This window comes from Phragmites australis, chromosome 8 (assembly GCF_958298935.1).
Source record: "Phragmites australis chromosome 8, lpPhrAust1.1, whole genome shotgun sequence".
Classification (NCBI taxonomy): Eukaryota; Viridiplantae; Streptophyta; class Magnoliopsida; order Poales; family Poaceae; genus Phragmites; species Phragmites australis.
Window position 1 is genome coordinate 18,659,415 of NC_084928.1, and position 18,893 is coordinate 18,678,307.

The window sequence follows — 18,893 nt, forward strand, 5'->3', positions numbered from 1 at the left end:
CGGGTCGTCGGGGACCTAGGGTGCTCGGGGACCAGAGGCTGTGACCCCGAGCACCTTTTCCGGGAACTTAGATTTTCCTCATCCCGCGGGAGAGACCTCGCGAGATGGTGACACGTGGCAGATGGCTGGCCTGGCCTCGGACCTTAGGGACCTCCGGTTCCTGATACACCGACAATGCTACTGCTCGAGTCAACTCGTAGCTCCCACCCATAGGATTCTAGTTGGGTTTTGGGTCCCCACCAGATTTGAGGGTAAGGGTGAGTTTTCACCTGTTAGGAATTTTAGAATCGGATAGAGTTTTTTATTCAAATTTTGAATCAGATTTTTTATTTAGGTTTCAAGTTAAATAGTTCTTGCTGCACTGCCCCGTTGACCGGTCTAGTGCCATTAGACCGCGGACCTGGCATGTCATAGTCAGTGAGTTCACGGCACTGGCATATGAATCCGGCCATTACGCCGCATATCCAATGCACCTGCCGTACATCGATGGCCTATACGCACCCTCGACAACTCCCGGGGCCACATGGGGCCCCGAGCCGACGTCACAGAGGGTCCCACTTACACAAGTGGCAGCAGCATGAGTCCACATGAATGAAATAGAGGGATGGTGGGAGACTAGGCGGAGCGATTAGCGGAGGCTTCTAAACAAGAAGGGGAAGAAATAGAGAGAGAAACAAATAATCAGCGAAGAGGGAGCGGGGATCGAAACCCTAGGCGAGACCGACGGCGATGGCTTCTGCGGCGGCGCCGGAGTCGTACATCGGGAGCGTGATAAGCCTCACGTCCAAGAGCGAGATCCGGTACGAGGGCATCCTCTACACCATCAACACCGAGGAGTCCAGCATCGGGCTCAGGAACGGTAGGGCTGCATCCATCCCCCTCTCTTTTCCCTGCTTCTTCCGAGATTGGTTGCTAATCTGTGGAGAGTTGTATGTAACGACGCCGCAGGATTACGGATTTAGTCTTATTTATTTGTTTGACTCCTTTTTTAGACATTTTTGTTTGAATCCGTACTGCCGGGCCGATGGTACAGGATTTTGAATTTTTCTTTCCACGATTACTGTTATATCTAGGTTTTCAGTCTATTAATTTTACAATTTTTTAATTACTCTTAAACTACACTACTTTGTTCATATTTTAAGTCGATTGTTACTGATTGGATGCTTTAATTTGAGTTGGTATATACAAAGTTCGTGCTTGGCTAAACATCCAGGACTATGTTTTGAGCTGTGCGCATCTTGCTTTTTTGTGCTGTATGTTTTGTTCCCTGAGAATAGCGGCTCTACAGTGGAGAGGGCATAAGGTTGGCAGCTTAGGGATGATCCATGTCTCATCGACTTAACGAGTAGTGTTGTACATTAGTTATGGAAAACTCTTTTGGTTTTGTCCATCAAGAGCAATCCACTTTCAGGAGTATTACAATGTAATTGCCAGGGCTAGGAATCTATACCATGTTTGGATTGTGTAGTTACACCAAAATGGAGAGTGGTGGATGTTGGAGGGTCCCATCATGCCCTAGTTGTCAAACTGTCAATTGCCATACATCTGTTTAAGTATCAAAAAAAAAAAAAAAAAACAGAGGTTTCAATTTTATGCACACATGCTTCTGTTCTAAATTATTTCCTTGTTGGAGATGGTGCTGCGACTTGACCCATGCCTTCTTGACCAATCCAGTAGTAAACCTTGCTGTCCAAGGATCATTGCCTCGTGTGTCTATTTGTTGTATTTTTTTAGATAATGGAAGTGCAACTTCACCAACAAGATGCAGACAGGACACATCCATTTTTTTAAAAAAAATAGGCACTCAAATTTGCGTCCAAGAGGACTCGAACTTGGGTGGTCTAGGCGTACATCCACACTCTCAACCGAGCTAGGCTTAGTTCCTTATTTGTAAGGGAGACTACCTGTTTTGTTGCGCAGCCAACCTTCCGTTGCCAAGCTGTCAATTGATGTGCTTCTGTTATGTAGCACCAAATAGGCAAAGGCTTCTCTTTTAGGAACTGAATCTGTCTTACCGACCTTTTTTACATGCTGGAGATAGGTGTATTTATGGCTATTCTTAATTTAGTAAATTCCATGAGATTTACAAAATCACATAAATTGTACCTGCATTGTTTTCTAGAGAGCAAACAGTAAACGTTTAAAATTGTTAATAGCATTTGATTGCCTGATAGGTACCACCGTACCGAATTTGGGCCCAATCTTTATTTGGTAATTATATATCTGATCTTTGTTTAAATTCGAGTAATATTCTTAATTTCTTATTACCTTAGCATAGGTTGAAAAATTTGGACATTATTTTATCCCAAGATGTGCCTGCCTAGGTGCTAGGCACCACCCTCCTTCCTAGGGCCTAAATTCTGTGTAGCCTGCCTAGGTGGCCACCTAACCCCCGTTTGGTTCCAGGCATCACCAAGATGGCTTTCTAGAGCCTAGCCCTTTTCAGAACACTGAGTTTGATATGAAACCTGTTAAAGACCATTGTTTGATCCATACTCTACTGATTACACTGGTCACGTGAGAATCTTGCTCTCTAAGTCATTGCCAGATTTATTTGTCTGTTTTATCTATAAATGGGGCTTCAGTATCAATCTCAATTCCACTGTACTTCGATTTGCGTTTTACTGTATAAAGTTGACTATATCATCTGCACAATGTGGGAGCCTACAGCAACTTACGTTGACAGGAGCGTGCACATGCATGCAATTTTGTTTATATTCTTGAGTACACAAATTCTTTGCCATGTGAGGCCTTCGGCTTCTGTATTTCAAGTCCGAAACCTTTTAATAAGTTTTTCCTGGAGCATTCGCGAAAGTAGTTCGATGAAGCTATTTGTATAGTTTATTAGCATAAAAAAGTTTTCTTGTGCTTTTTTTGGTTCCGCTGATTGGATCAGGCATGTCTGCACCAGGTTCAAAGTTTTTTGTGGCCTTAAAAAGTAAAGTTTCACCGGTCTTGCTCACTATCTTATTATTAACGAGTCACTCTGTGTACTTTGTTACAGTTCGCTCATTAGGAACTGAAGGTCGTAAGAAGGATGGCCAACAGATTCCTGCCAGTGACAAGATATATGAGTACATACTCTTTCGAGGAAGTGATATAAAGGTAATGACAGTAAGTTAGAAAATATACAACTAATAGTTGTCATATCTGTTATGATTATTTAACTGTTGCTCAAACATTTTGCGAACTAATGTGCCTTGGAGTGATTTATGTAAGTTGTGCAATCATTGATATGATGTATCTTATCCCTTATGCTTTTCAGTATTTTAAACTTCAGACATCTATTTTTATCATATAGCTAATTGGTGCGCATATGCATGTCATCAAATCACATCAGATTTAGATGAAACAATGGGAAATGCTAGAAAACAAGTTGTCTATTCCAAGCTCCCAAATCAGGCAACACCCGAGCGTACAGTGGAGAAGGGGCTTGGCCCATGTAGTATAGCTTATTGGATATGGGTATTAAGGGAAAATTCAGGAGGATGGAGTTGTGCCTGTAAGGAAATTTCAGGATTGGGGTCTAGTTCGGCTTGTTTTTATGTTGAATTGTTGATAGGATCAGGAGCGTGGGATGTTATCTCCTGAATTGTGATATATTGAAGGTTTTGACTACCATTTTATTTAGCTTTACTTAATTGACACGTAGTGGTGTAAATATTAGAGTGGTCCCACATGAGCTTAGGATTTGTGATTTCCTATAGTATATATTGAGGTCCTAACAACTTTGTTCATTGGCATTTCCAAAACTAAAGTGGTTGATTTTCAAAGAAAAGACGGGTGCTTTCAGTGCAAATCCACTTTTTTTTACTGATTCACTGTTTCCATTAATCTGCCCTTTTACTTGTCTGATAGTTCTGTCATAATATTCTCCTTATCGATTCCTTAGCGTTACTTGTTTTACCGCAGGATTTGCATGTTAAATCCTCTCCACCAGCTCAGCCTGCAACTTTGCTCAATGATCCTGCAATTATTCAGGTATTTATTTTATTTTTCCTGTAAATCTTCTGTAAAATGTTAACTGCCTTTGATGATTCTTTTATTTCGAAAAAAATGTTAGCATAGTAATTATGGCTCGTCTTTGCTCACTGTTATTATTCTTTTTGTGTAGTCACACTATCCTCGTCCTGCCTCATTGTCTACAAGCTTGCCTTCCGCCGCAAGCACAACAGCAGCTAATCCTACTTCACACAATGCTCTGTCTGGAATTCAGATGCCACCACCATTTCAAGGGAATTTTCCCCCATATCAGCCTGGGGCCAGCTTACAGTCATGGAACTCATCACCTATGCCATCATCAGCAAATGACACCGGCCTTACAATGCCACCAATGTTCTGGCCGGGATATTATGCACCGCCAAGTGGGTTTCCTCATTTGCAGCCACCACCCTTTCTTCGGCCACCGCATGGTTTGACGGTTCCACAGGCCCTGCAGCCTCCTGTACAGTATCCTGGACTTAATGAATCTTTACTAGTTGGGTTTCCAAGTATGCCAGAGCTTCCTTCTTTTCTTCAACCTGGTAATAGTAATAGTCTAAGTCAATCTTCAGGTGCATCCACATCAGTGCCAGCGCCTGCTTCATCGAGTACATCAGGAAGCCAACTGCCAAATAAGTTATCATCTGTTTCTGCTTCTGTGTTCTCCATGGGTTTAACTCCCCCATCTGCGAGTCCTTCGATTTCTACAGTTGAACGCACCATGCCCCTGTCCCAAGGCACTTCTTCTCTAGTGAACAGTAAGCCAGTTGCTCTACCTTACTCCAGCCTTCTATCTCTATCCAGTGATAAGCCTGTTAGTGTACCTGCTTCTATACCAACCTATCTACCTTCCTCTCAGCCACCATCTGCTAATGTTGGGCCTACAGTAAATGTTGTGGAACCAGTTACATTGGTAATTCCTGGCCAACTTCTGCCAACTACTTCCTCTATGGTCATTTCATCTCATGCCTTGCAAACTGCTTCTGCTATGGTGCCATCCTCTAAGGCCGCCTCTTCTACGGTTCCATCCTCTCAGGCAACCTCCTCTGTGGTTCCATCCTCTCAGGCTACTTCGGCTATAGTTTCACCCTCACAGGTTGCTTCCTCTTCTGTTCTGTCGTCGCAACAGTTGGAGGTGAGCAGAGAAAATAAAGATGCCAAGCAGCGTGAATGGAAGGCAAAACAACCCGCGGTTGCTCAATCTGAAAATAATGAGCCCCAATTGCCAACACCAAAGCCCGTACATCAGAAGGTAGCACAGAGTATTTAAATTTGATTGTCATTAGACAATTAGAGGGAAAGCATATTTTGAGGAAATTTGCATAAACTCTCTACATGTCACTCTAAGCCTGACCCCCACCCCACCCTGAACTCCCCAAAAAAACCACACACAAAAACTTATTTTGTGTCATTTACACTCTAAGGCACTACTTCCCCTAATTTGCATGTTTTGTGATCAGTCCCTTTTTCTTTCCTATATAATTGTTTTGGTTTCAGCCTGTTGGAGCTTCCTTGTATGTTCAGTACAACAATCGAGGCCGAGGAAGAGTTCAGGGTAGAGGAAATGGGGTATGTCCATATAAAACATGTTCTGTATTTATAGCTTTCCAGATCTAGAAGCACCTGATTCTTAATATGAAGTTCTGTTTATTTGATGATACTGGCATTGTTTTGAACACATAGTGTAATGGGCTAATGGCTCATTTTATCATCCAGTTTTCGTAGCCTCCTCTACACTTGAAGGTTGTAACCACTATAAGAACTACACCAACTATAATATTTTTGAGATATTATTTCTCTTATTACATTATTGGCACTCAATGCATAGACCATTCTTAATTTCAGAAACATTCTCTGGAAAGCACTATCAATAACATTGGTTTTCCTTTTTTTTTCCAAAAAAGATAACATTGGTGCTCCTTGTTACTTGGTGAGCTGTAGAAACAAGCAGTTAAACATAGAGAAATTTTTTGGTACTTATAAATTTGTCACAACAACATAATTGTACCCCTACTCTGTTCTAATCAATATATGACCCATGTGACGTTTACATATGACTTTGTTTGGTTGGGGCATACTGTTATGAGCTTTTCTTCTATTGCATCCCCAATGTCAAGTTGTTTGGAATTTGCAGTGTGACTAACCCAGTGTATGTGTCATAATATGTTAGCAAAAATTATATGTACTTTTCGGTCAACATATGTTAATCAAAGCAGTGCAATTTAAATGAACTGTGTCTTGTCACTTGGTGGCACAAAATAATTGCCAACTGAACTGCGAACTGCACATGCATATAATAGTATGAGGATTGGTCTGTCTTTAAATGCTTCTTTTCTATCTTCAGCTCCTTGAGGACATGAACCATCTTTGTAATCTGCTTTACTTTTGTGTTAGATTGTAGATTTCACTAATATTCTCTCTCCAGCAATCACGTCCCATAACCAAGTTCACAGAGGACTTTGATTTCACGGCAATGAATGAGAAGTTCAACAAAGATGAAGTATGGGGCCATCTTGGTAAAAGCAAGAGACTGTTGAATGATGAACGAAATGATTATGAAGATGATGTGCTAGAAGATGATGATATATCTCCTAGAAAGCTGGAAGCTAAGGTAACGGTGTTGTTGGATTGCTTCTTGTGATTTACCATTCAGTATCCTTGATGCTTATTAGCCTTTTTTCCCTTGTGCCTGCAAAGCCTGTGTATGTCAAAGATGACTTCTTTGATTCACTCTCGTGCAACACAATTAACAATGGAGGGAGGAATGGAAGAATCAAATTCTCCGAGCAAAGAAAAATAGACACCGAGGTACTAAACAGCCATACATTATCTTTACTGTACCATGTCGTGTTAGCATTCAATGCTTATGATAGTTTAATTTGGTTATAGACCTTTGGTGACTCCGCAGGGCATCGACCAATGGGCATCCGGGGAGGGAGGGGTCCACGTGTTGGTGGTCCTCCTGGTCATGGCTATTATGGTAGAGGGTATGGATATATGGGTAGGGGACGTGGCTACTCTTACCCAAATCACCAATTGTGATACAACTGTTAGATTTGCTTTCAGTGCCTAGAAGCAGATAAATGTCGATTGGTATCACTAGCCCCAGCACGGCTGTTGGAAAGGAGCAACATATTCTTATCTTCCAGCTACAGCTGAAAATGCCATTTATTTTCGTTCTTGTCAATGTTGATGCTCATTTTTTTTTCTTGTGGAGGCAGATGGGGGATGGACTAAATTATTTTGCGATTTAGTGGGTTGTATGCAGTCTTGTTGTGACACTATTTGGAGAAAGTCATCTAGCACTGTTGGATGGTCTTGTTGAGCTTCCTATAGAGCATGTCTGGAGACATAACCCAGTTTGATGTATGCTAGACAAGCCTGTAAAGTTGCATCTTTGGTTTGAGCAAAATTTCCTCTTTTTAATCATGTGCCAGTGGTGTGACATAAGCAAACCGTAACTAGTTATGGTTTGCTTGCTTTGAGTAATTAACTCATCTGCAATTTATGAGACGGTCCATCGTGTGTCATCAAATGATTTTAGCGAGATCATATTATTTGTTATATACGAGGAATGGCGCTGGTGATGATGAACTCAGTAAAGTTCTCATATCAATTAAGTGGGTTAGATTCGTAGTCAATATCAGATAGCCCGCGAGCATCTTATTCCTCAGATGAAGCATTTTTGTAAAATTTCTATTATAAGGGTAATTGGTGCTGTTGTGGCGTATCTATATCTATACTAATATATAAAGCCCCAGTTGGGTGATTAACATTTGATCTCCTCCCCAATAGGTTTTGAACGAAAGATCCAGATTTAGAGTTAGTCCCCTCCTAAACTTAAGGAGCTAATTAGTGCTCCCCTCTGCAAATTACATTATTTATCCTACCTTTCCCTAAAATTAAGGACCTATTATCCGATCTGCTGCGTAAATTACGAGATGGAACGAATAGTTCACGTGCATTATTTCTATAGCCTGTTAGTTCATTCAATTTTGTAAATTAATAGTGATTAATTCGATAATGGTAATTGTTATGTTGCCTTGACATGCAACTCTACAAAATTTGATGTATTATACTTTTTGTCTTTTAGGATCGCACAGGTATTTAGATGGTCTATATTTATATATCTATATAATTTACCAATTATGATAGACCTGAAAGATCTTTATCGTCTGTATAAAATTAGACTCTATTTTTCTTCTAAAAATATTACCAATAACAATTTATTATCTTTCATACTAAACATCTTCTTTCATATTTCACCTCTTTCAATCAACGCATGATTGTAGGTGACGGTATCGGTTGCTGCAGCTCCTGCCGGCCCTAAGCGCACGGTGCCACACGGCCACGCTCCATTGTTGCTCGGGTCGACCACGATGCCTAGGGTCACTCCGCTCGGACTCCGCCATCGCCGCCTTCGATTCTCTCTAATCATTCGTCTCTTACAGGGACGGTAGCCAATGTAAAAGTTCTCAAAAGCTTTCGTTTCCTGTACTCTGTGCTGACGAATAGAGCCCGAGACATGAGTGGGGGTGTAGAGCCGGAGGCCACGCCCGGTAGCAGCAGCGGCGGTAGCAAGCCGCTGGGCGGCTAGCCACTGCAGCACCACCTGACGTCCATCCGCCACTGCGCCAGCAGCGCCCGCATCGCCGAGGCCTCCGCAGAATTTGTAACTGTGCTCACTACCGTTCCAGCTCGTTACCCAGCCATTTCTTCCCCAAACAATTGTGACGCTTGTCTCTTGCAGGAGCTGGATTCAGGGACACTGAGCTTGATCTCGCCCACATACATCCGTCCGGGCTTCCTGCCTGTGTTCCGGTCAGGGAGCTGCGCGGATATCGGGCTCAAATCGTACATGGAGGACGAACATGTCTGCGTCGAGTGGCGACAACCTCGTCGGGCACCTCCTATTGCGTACTCCAGGCATGCCTGCACCGGGTGCCTTCTATTGGGTGAGTTGGAATTGCATTTGCCATAAAATCTTGTTGGTGCAGTGGTTGCTTGCTGAGTGCTGCCCAAGGTTTAAAAAACCGTTTGGAGCACGAAAATCGAGACCTTACGGTAACCCAAAAATCGCGGTATCGCGATAACTGCTCGAAATTCGGTGTTCAATCAAATTTAAAATTTGGTGAGAATTCGGACCGAATCGACCGAATGGTAACCGCTCGGTTTGCATCGGTTTCTGAGCGGTTTTGCTGATTTATGGAGCGTATTTTCCACATTTTTTACATTGTTGGTTACCGTTCGGTTTTAGCGATTTATCGAGCGGTTTGCTCAAATTTCAGTGATGTTCGAAAAATAAAAAAAATGGCTCAATATTGTAAAATCAATAACTAATTCACTGAGCTTCAAATCAAGTGAAACAAATTTTTTTAGTTTCCTTCTAACGTGATCTACATGATAAAATTATTTATACTCATAAAAAAGTTGAATATTTTCTGTGAGAAAATGTATTTGCTAAACCAAGTTAAATGCATAGTTTACTCATTGTTACTCTAAAAATCATGAAACCAATTTTGTTAGTCTTCTTACATGATCTTATGTCTTTGAAAAATACATGAACTCATGAAATAGTTAATGTAACATGCATGATTGTATAAATATGTTGTAGCTAGATTAATTCATAACTAACCTATCACATCTCCAAAATTAGTGAAGCCACTTTTATTAGTTTACTTATACTATTATTTATGTAGGAAAAATAATGGTAGACATGAAAAAGTTAATTACAATTATGTTTCTTAACATATTCACTTTATACTTCTGAAATTTGTAAATATCATGAAGAAATTAATAAATATCTAACTGAAATGAAACCAATTTTAAAGATCCTCTTAACATACACCCTACAAAAGAAAAATATATGTTTGCATGTTAAGATTTTCCTTAATATGAGTTAATAAATGAGCTGCACGCTTAAAGTTTTTCTCTCTTTTTTTTCAAACTTCCTCCCCGTAAATATGATGCAAATGATATTATTTTTGAATTTTTTTCACGGAAGTTCTTAGAATTGTCTCTAGTTTTTAAGGATTTTTTTTCCTAATTTTTTAGTATTTTGAATTTTTTGAATTTAAATTCGGTAACCAATCAGTTTATATTATCGGAGCGGAACGGTAAGTTCGGTTACCGCGAATATATTCAAATTTGTTTTCCAGATATGAATATATATATATATATATATATATATATGAATCCGTTAAATGGATATGGATATAGGTAATATCCGTATCCGAATATGCAGAAATACTTCTATAAAATATAAATATGAGTAACATAAAGTTTTATTTTCTTATTTTGTTCTTTTGTAAACTCTTTCGATCCTACCAAATATTTTATTATTTGATACTGTACTACGAATATTGTAGCAATAAATCGGGCATTTTCATCTTCCATCCAAAGGTCCAAAAGCATATGAAGTTATGGTTTTTTGTCTTGAAGGTAGATGGTCAATCCATTAAAAATGAAGTTCCTTATGATAAGTTGACATCATGCTTGTATTTCATAAATTTATTATGTCACAATTTGTTGTTAAATTTATACGATATTCACATACAACTGAATCTAAGTATGTATTCGGATGTAGATTCATATTCGTATTTGAGGATATTTAGATTCATATTAAAATATTAATAGCAATGTGAAAAAAGAATTATTTAATTCGTATATGATTCGTTTGCACCTCCACCTCACATTGTAGACACGAAGACATTTAATATTTTGTTTGTGGAAAATTTAGGTGTTTGATGGCCATGGCGGTACAGATGCTGCCTGTTTTGTTCGGAAGAATATAATTAAGTTAATAACCGAAGATTGCCACTTCCCCAACAGCATGGAGAATGCGTTCGTAAAGGCTGATCGGGCAATTACGGATTCTCATTCTCTTGACCGTAATTCTGGGACCACAGCATTGACGGTCCTTATATTCGGCAAGTAAACTCTCAAGCTAAGAGCATCTACAACAGTACATGGCAGCTAGGTATAAGATTATTTATACATATTTTTGTGTAGATGAAGAGAGGCGAAGAAAAACTAGCTCTTAATACGTAGATAGACTATAGCACATGAGACATTAAATGAAAGATAAAATCCTCTTTACTGTTAGTTTTAGAGTCGACAATGGATAATGGACAATAATAGTAAGGGACTATCACTGTCGGCTTCGTGGACCGGCAGTGAAAGGGGTTATCATTTACATCACCGGATGGTTCGGTGTTATGGATGTTAAGCTCATCGGACCATATTTGACAAATAGGGAGATGGGCCTGAAGACCTCACCGGAAGGTCCAGTGATTAGTAAGTGTGCTCACCAGAGCAATTCTTCCAGAGAAGGATGCCGTGTTGAAGAATGAAGGCTAAGCCTCACTAGATAGTCCGGTGATCAAAGTATGGCAACACTAGAGTGTTTTTGTCTAAAAGGCAGAATGGAACAACCCACTAGATAGTCTGGTGATCAGAGGAAGATACACATCATAGCATTTCCACCAGAGAAGGTTGCAGCCATGGAAGATCAAAAATCAACACGTCAGAAGGTCCGGTGATGAATCAAGGGTACACTGGACAATACACCAGACAATGAATAGTGCAAAGAGGTAGAACAAAGTTTAAGATATCAGATAGTCCAATGATGAAGTGATGTGCACCTGATACTAACACCGGACCAATTTACATATAGAGGATGCAATTGGCTCGGATGGCTCAGGATAACTCACCAAATAGTTTGGTGATGGCGATAAAGTATACATCGGAGTGGCTGGTGTTCATAGAGGCTTGAGTGAGGTTCCAATGGCTAGTTTGTGAGAGTATACTCATCAGATGATTCGGTGTTAGTACTATTGTTCTCACCGAATTATCTTGTGTTAACAACTTTTCTGAGCAGTTAGGTTAACGGCTAATGCGCGGGTTTGAGGCTATAAATACCCCTCCACTCAGTCATTTAAATGTGTGGCATGCTGCTGGAGTCCTAAGAAGTTCATGTACACCTCAGAAGACATCCAAGCCACCAAAGTGCTTAAAATAATCATCCAAGGCGATTAAGCACAATATTAGAGAGTGATTAGTGCTTATAGGCCTAGAGAGAGTGTTGCTAGGTGATTGCTGCCTAGAGTGTGGATCAAGGAGTGATCCATCCTTATACCAAATAGTACGTTGGCACCTTGGAGTCTTGGTGACCCTCCAACTTGGTGTGGAGTGGCAACGAGAAGCGTGTACGGGGACACGAAGACCTTTGCCTTGGTGGCTCAAGCTCCGAAGTAATCATAGCGGCAAGGAACCGGAAGAAAGACTAGTGGTGAGACCTTTCCTTGGTGGCTTGGTGGCTCATCTGGGTGGAGGCCTTGTCTTTATAACTTGGTGGCTCAAGATCCGTGACCGGATGTTGATCGAGAGCATATCCTTTGTGGAGCTCCAACGTGAACCAGGGGTGGCATTCATGCCAGTGATATGACAGGATAAATATCCTTGTGCCGAGTTTTCTCTCTCTACTGTATTTACGTTTCCGCATTTACATTGTTGCAATTTACCTTCTTAGATAGGTTGCAAGCTCTTTTGATCGGTAGAGTAGACACATTAGATAAACCTAGAATGCATTTAGATAGAAATTGATATAGGTTTATCTTTTGTAGTTTTTGGAGCTGAATAGATTCTAAGTGTCATAATTCACCCCTTTTTAGGATGTCACCGATCCCTTCAATTGGTATCAGAGCCAGGGCTCACATCTAGCTTGTGTTAGAGCTTCACACCTTTCATAAGGTTTTACCAATTCAAGTAGCATTTGAGCCTGTCTCATTGTGATTATTTGAACTTCACTGCCTAGTGAGTTGTGATGGATTCTCATAGTGCTCCACTTTTTGATGACACAAACTTTCCCTAGTGAAAAATTCTAATGATTTTTTATTTGCAAGCCCGAGGGTTAGATGTTTGGAGAGTCACCGATGAAGGGATGAGGCAACGCATCACTAATAAGGAGAGGCAATTAGATACATTGGCAAAGATTATTCATTTATCATTTCTATGTGTTGATGTGTTTAATCGTGCTTATTCTCTCACTAATGCACATAATATTTGGACTAGTCTTATTGAAATACATGAAGGCACAAAGGATGTGCGCAATGAGAAATATCATGTGCTTGTTACTAAGCTTAATGACACCAAGCAATTACTAAGCTAATGATATGTACTCACGTTTGAATATTCTTGTCAATTAGATTAATAGGTTAGGTTTGACGCCAATTGAAGATGATCAAGTGATGAGAAGAATACTTCAAACACTTCTTCTAAAGTACAGGTTGATAGTCTCCATCATCTACGACAACAATGACATTAAGAAGATGACTCCAAGTCAAGTGCTCGACAAGATCACCGCCTATGAGATGACAATAAAAATGGAGGTGGAAGCTCCTATCTCATCCAACGCCAAGAATCTTGCCCTCACAAGCAAACAAGCTCAATGCTCACACATGAAGTCGAAGATAAGGAGACAAGAGGAAGAGTCAAGCTCAAACAAAAATGATGGTGATCAAGATGAAGAGAGTAATGAAGAGGATGATCAAAGCACAACAAGTGATGATAAAATTGATCTAAATATGGCCAAGCTCTTCTCAAGGATAGAGAATAATATGAAGAGGATCAATGCCAAGATTGATCTTCCTATTTTCATAAAAGATTTGGTCAACACAATTGATCATATCAAGAAGGAAAAGAAGACCAAGAACAAGAGGGAGACAAAGGGAAGAGCTAAGGTATTCACAAGCATAGGAAGATGGGTGAGCGACGATGAAGAGTCAAGATCAAGTGATGAAAGCTTCTGTTGGGGATCATCTCCCGCCAACCCCTCACTCGAAGGCAACTGCGAAGTTAGCTGGAGGTGCTACGTGATAGTTGTCGTGTTGATTGCAGGAGTTCGCCCGTCAGTCGTGGAGATCACGGAGCGAAGTCGGTCGAAGGGTGCGGGCGTCCAAGCACCTTCTGGTCACCGAATTGGCGCATGCGAAGGCTAACCGACTTCGATTGTCAGGCGAAGCCTCAGTTCGCATCCTGCGTCCTTTGGAGCGAGCGAAGACAAGACCAGGTCTTCGCCAGGGGGCGTCGAAGGTAGTTCATCATGTGGTCGGGCGAAGAGGGCTTCGACACCCTTAGTGTGGACAGCCAGCTCGACAGTGGGCCCGACTACGGTTGTCCTGGGTACTGTTATAATTATGGGATCACGCTCATTTGTACCATATTACTCCCGGATATTCCGGGAATGTAGCAGGTTAGGGGGTAAGATATGTAAACAGGACCCATGATCGCCGGGTACGGGTTATAAATAGAGCCACAGTGTAACCGTGAAAGGTAATTGAAAACTGTTCCACTTCCAGTACGTGTCACTCTAAGGGACCTTCGCCACTTCCACCTCTGAAGGCCCACCTTGTCTGGGACTTCGATCCCAATAGTTGGCGCCGTCTGTGGGATTGAACCCACGAAGGCATGCCACCCAAGAAGAAAGCGAAGCCACCTTGAGGAGCGGAGGCGTTACTAGAACCCCCAGCCGCGGTCGGACCTTCGGCCGACAGAACAACTCCAGCCGTACTAGGATCAAGTAATGCCTTAGCCAGGGGGGCTTCGGCTGGACAAGAGCAGCATTGCGAAGTTGATGCAGCGCCACAACAAGTTGCCGATGGCCGACATGACGGCGCGCTTCGGATGGACACGGAGCAAATGCCGATCATGGAGCCAATGGATCGCATTCGCTTCGATCTTCCAAGAAAAGGAGGCAAAAGAGGGCGGAACGAAGAATGGGAGGAACTAGGCGACTTCGCGGAGTTTGAACATGATGAAGAAACAAACAAAGAACGAAATGGTAGGCTAGAAGCTGAGGAGTTGGAAAGGCAGATTACACACAAGAAGCGCATGTTGGATGCCCTAGCAGTGACCCGGAAAGCTGCGGAGTACCGCCGGCGAGCAGACGAAGCAAGAAAAATGTTGGAAAAGATCCAAGAGGAAATCAATATACTCCAAGCGGAAGGCATGTATCGCCGGCCGACGCCACCGGGAGATTTGATACGAGCTTCGCAAGAAGTTCGGCGAAGATCTTCCACGGGAGATCCTAAGTCACCCCTAGCAATGGACCTGCAAAATTAGCCATGGCCACTAGGATTCAAGATGCCCAGAGTGGTAATGTTTGATGGAGAATCAGATCCGAGAGAATTTGTCATGAGTTTCGAGGCAGCCATAGAGTCAGCTGGTGGGGACGGTGTAACCTTGGCAAAGGCTTTCGTATTGGCGATAAAGGGAATAGCAAGGTCGTGGTACTCCGCCCTACCCCCGGGGTCCATGTATTCATGCACAGCTGCGCACTTCCCTGTACAGCAACTTTCAGGGGAACCGGGCAGACAACATTACCGCAACCGACCTCTTCGCGCTGAAGCAGCAACCAACATAAACTTTACAGAGCTATATGCGCCGATTCGTACACATACGTTGTCAGGCGAAGGGATTGAGCGAAGATACGATCATTGATGCCGCAATACAGGGCATCAGAGGGGGCCTGTTGGCAGGAAAGCTCACCAGAAAAAGACCCACAAGCGTCCAGGAGCTGCTAAACAAGATGGAAGAATACTCAAGGTCTGAGCTCGATCATCTCCAGAGGAAAAATGAGTTTATGGCCTCAAGAGTAAAGCATGCACCACCTAAAGAGGCAGTTGGTGGCAATCAGAGAGACAGACCTCAGCGTCCAAGAAAACCCGAAGGTCCTGATTATCCAAGCCAAAAAGAAATCAACCAGATCAACCCCGGCCCGCCCGAAGCAGTCCAAGGCTTGTGCGAAGCCTACAACTCGTCCAATAGAGGAGGCCGGGCGGGCAGGGGAAGAGGCCGCGGAGGTAGAGAAGGACGACCTTCGCATGACCTAGCAACCTTTTACTACGAGCTGCACGGCGAAGGAGCAGGCCACTGGACTAAACATTGCCCACAGGTCGTGGCTATGAAAGAAAGTTTAGCGAAGCAGTCGGTAGATAACAGAAGGACAGTTCACCACGCAACAAGCTTCGCAAGAAGCGAAGGGTGGCAAAACCACAATTAGAACGTGGTGTTTCCGAACCAATGGCAGCAAATTCCAGCACCACAATATGCACCCGCACCTTCAGCCCAATTTGATCAAACTAGGCAAATGAACATTCGGGGCGACCTACCCCTGCCACCGCTAAGACCCGCAATCGAGGCACCACCAGAAAGTAGCAAATCAGCTAATACCATAAACCATGGGTACAATGTGGTGCTGGCCATTTTAGGGGGGTCCAGCCAGCAAACAGAATCCAAGAGACAACGAAAACAATACGTGCGAAGGGTTAACCACGTCGGAGTGGGACCAATGTACATCAATTCAAGATGGTCCAGCATTTCCATTACATTCTCGCAAGAGGATATGAGGGTATTAGATTATCCGCACACAGATGCCTTCGTCATTACCGCGAACATCTCAGGAAACGAAGTACATAGGATCTTGATCGATGGAGGAAATCTTCGCTGATGCCTTCGACAAGATGGGGCTGCGAAGAAGTGACTTGAAACAAGCTGGGTCGCCGTTGCTAGGCTTCGGCGGAAACACAATCAATGCCCTAGGAAAATTAACAATCCCAGTGTCGTTTGGCGAACAGACGAATTTCCGCAAAGAGGAAATTACCTTCGATGTGGTGGACATTAGCTACCCATACAATGCGATATTTGGGAGGGGGTTCCTCAATAAATTCGGAGCAATACCACACCACGCATATTTGTGCATGAAGATGCCTGGCCCAGAAGGAGTCATAAAGGTGTTGGGAGATCAGCGAGTTGCTAGGCGAATCGAAGTAGGAATAGCTCTAGGAAGAAGAAATGTCCACAACATCGCAGACCCTTCGACGGGTGCCGAAGCAGGCCACAACCAGCAAACCATAGAGAAATGTGCGAAGGCTGCACCAGAAGGACCTACCAGAATAGTACTGCTAAATCATGAAAAAGAAGATAAAAAGATCACAATAGGGGCAGAGGCCCCAGCAGAGGATTAGCAACAACTTGTAATGTTCCTTCGCAAAAACGACGATGTCTTCGCGTGGTCCCCTAGAGACCTGCAAGGAGTAAGTCGAAACATCATTCAGCACAATCTAAATGTGGACCCCAAAGCGAAGCCAAGGAAGCAGAAGCTCAGAAAAGCTTCGGGGGAAAGAGAAGAAGCAGCAAAGGCCGAAGTAGAAAAACTGCTCGATGCCGGAGTAATATGCGAAGTTATGCACTCGGAGTGGCTGTCTAACCCTGTATTAGTAAGGAAAAGCAATGGAAAGGGCTGCTTTCTGGCCTCCGGGCTTCGAAGAAGCCTTAGCGTCCCAAAGCCATGCCTCCCATAGGCCCAGCCTCTGGAGCTTGAGCAGGCTTCCCGAAGGCTACGAGTTGAGTCATGAGGCCTCAAGAAAGATCTACCAGAGGGAGAACGCCGGTCATCCTTCCCATGCAAGGATGTGACCAGCATTCCGTACCAATGCTAGTGGACACCATCCTAACACGAAGTTGCGTGCAATTAATGCCGGTGCAAGTTGTGCTTATCCTGACACTCCAGTGCAATGGAGGTCATCCTGATACCCTTAGCAGTACGGCACCAGGCCGCAATTGGCGACTGTAACAACCTATTTTTCAATTTTTTCCAATTTACAAAATTTACTAGACTTTATTTTGAGCTTAAACAATTTCAAAAGGGTTAAATGCTATTTTATAAAAAGGAGATCTAATTTGACATAGAAAATATTTGTATATTTTGCATTCATGTTGTTTTTAGGTATAATGGTTCTCCTCTATTTTATTGGTTTTTATTTGGTGGCTTTAGGTTTGAATTTGAGTGCTTAGTTTAAATGGAATTGAAATAAAAAAAGGAAAAAACAAAACCATCCCAGGCTGTCCTTCCCTTCTCTCTTCTCTCCCTCTGGCCCAGCCCGCCGGTTAGTTTTTTTTCAGCCCGCTCCTCTCTCCCTTGCTTGGCCCAGCCTGAGCTGAGCTGGCATGCTCCTGCTTTTCTGCCCTTTCCTCCACGTGGCCTACGCTCTAGCCCTTTCTCACGCGCGCCAACAGCTAGAGCCCACGCCTAAGGCGCCCGGCTGTTTCCTGTCTTCGCTCGAGAAACCAACATGTGGGGCCCGCCTGTTAGGTTCATCGTCTCCAAGTCAAACTCGGCTGGCCACCGCGTCCGATTTGATCTCCGATGTCGCTTCAGAGAGTCCGCAAGTCAACCGGAGGACGTCCACCCATTCTTCAATGTGTTTCAACTGAAGAGCAGATTGATGACCCCACTTTCCGCAATATGGATCATGATCCCGACGTGTACGAGAGTGACGGTCTTCACACTGGACACCTTCCTCACCTGCTGTGGGGAATACTTTCTGGACTTGGACATACGCAGAAGCCGATCTACAAGAGAACTAAGAAGCAATAATATGGATATGTTGAATGGAAGGTAGAAGTCACCATCTATGACTACGAGCGAAGCGAAGATGAAGGAATGGATGTTCGTCAAGTTGTGGGCATTCACTCAGCATTGGCCCCAAAAGCAACCTTCACCGCTAGTGTTCGAGATGCAGCTCGTCAAGCCATAGCCTATGTTCGAGATCAATACAACAGCAAGATTGTTGACTCTCTTTATGCATATTGTCCCCGGAGAACTCGTGGAAGTAATGAACTGTTCGTGAAGCGTCCCTTTGGAGAAAACCCCAAGCTACGTGAACAAGTTGCGATCACTATGGCCTTGGAAGATGAACTAGACTACGCCTTATGGGAGTTGGGAGATGTTCGCCAACACCTTGCTTTCATCACTACACTTCTCGAGGATGAACATGATGCCAACCAAAAAGAATCTGAAGATGAAGAAGAAGACCTGTCTATCCACTCACCCCCGTGCAAGAGGATCTTTC

General features: G+C 43.0%; 1 protein-coding gene and 1 long non-coding RNA gene across 5 annotated transcripts in view; both read left to right on the forward strand.

The window, feature by feature from the left end:
- Positions 1-529: 529 nt before the first annotated feature.
- LOC133926727 (protein decapping 5-like) lies at positions 530-7,407 on the forward strand. 3 transcript variants are annotated; one of them, XM_062372777.1, is made up of 8 exons: positions 533-859; positions 3,005-3,105; positions 3,913-3,981; positions 4,115-5,233; positions 5,479-5,550; positions 6,407-6,592; positions 6,679-6,789; positions 6,890-7,407. In XM_062372777.1, the coding sequence occupies exons 1-8, from the start codon at positions 730-732 to the stop codon at positions 7,052-7,054; spliced, it is 1,953 nt and encodes a 650-aa protein (XP_062228761.1). In that variant the 5' UTR covers positions 533-729; the 3' UTR covers positions 7,055-7,407. The 3 variants fall into 3 exon arrangements, with proteins under 3 accessions (XP_062228764.1, XP_062228761.1, XP_062228763.1); XM_062372779.1 differs by having other exon boundaries at positions 534-859; positions 6,871-7,407; XM_062372780.1 differs by lacking the exons at positions 6,679-6,789; positions 6,890-7,407 and having other exon boundaries at positions 530-859; positions 6,376-6,586.
- An 870-nt stretch (positions 7,408-8,277) lies between these two features.
- The window catches only part of LOC133926728 (uncharacterized), a 54,873-nt gene continuing 44,257 nt past the window's right edge, over positions 8,278-18,893 (forward strand). The window contains exons 1-3 of one of the 2 annotated variants that reach the window (XR_009911172.1): positions 8,278-8,659; positions 8,732-8,936; positions 10,721-10,960. This is a non-coding gene — a long non-coding RNA (uncharacterized LOC133926728). The remainder of the gene's footprint in view (positions 8,660-8,731; positions 8,937-10,720; positions 10,961-18,893) is intronic. The other variant, XR_009911171.1, reaches the window with a different exon arrangement.

What these genes read in the sequence shown, in the direction of transcription:
- LOC133926727 (XM_062372777.1), top strand. Translation starts at nt 730, where the DNA reads ATGGCTTCTGCGGCGGCGCCGGAGTCGTACATCGGGAGCGTGATAAGC. An exon ending in TTCAGGGTAGAGGAAATGGG is followed by an intron (nt 5,551 to 6,406) that starts GTATGTCCATAT and finishes TTCTCTCTCCAG; the next exon opens with CAATCACGTCCCATAACCAA. An exon ending in AAAGAAAAATAGACACCGAG is followed by an intron (nt 6,790 to 6,889) that starts GTACTAAACAGC and finishes GTGACTCCGCAG; the next exon opens with GGCATCGACCAATGGGCATC.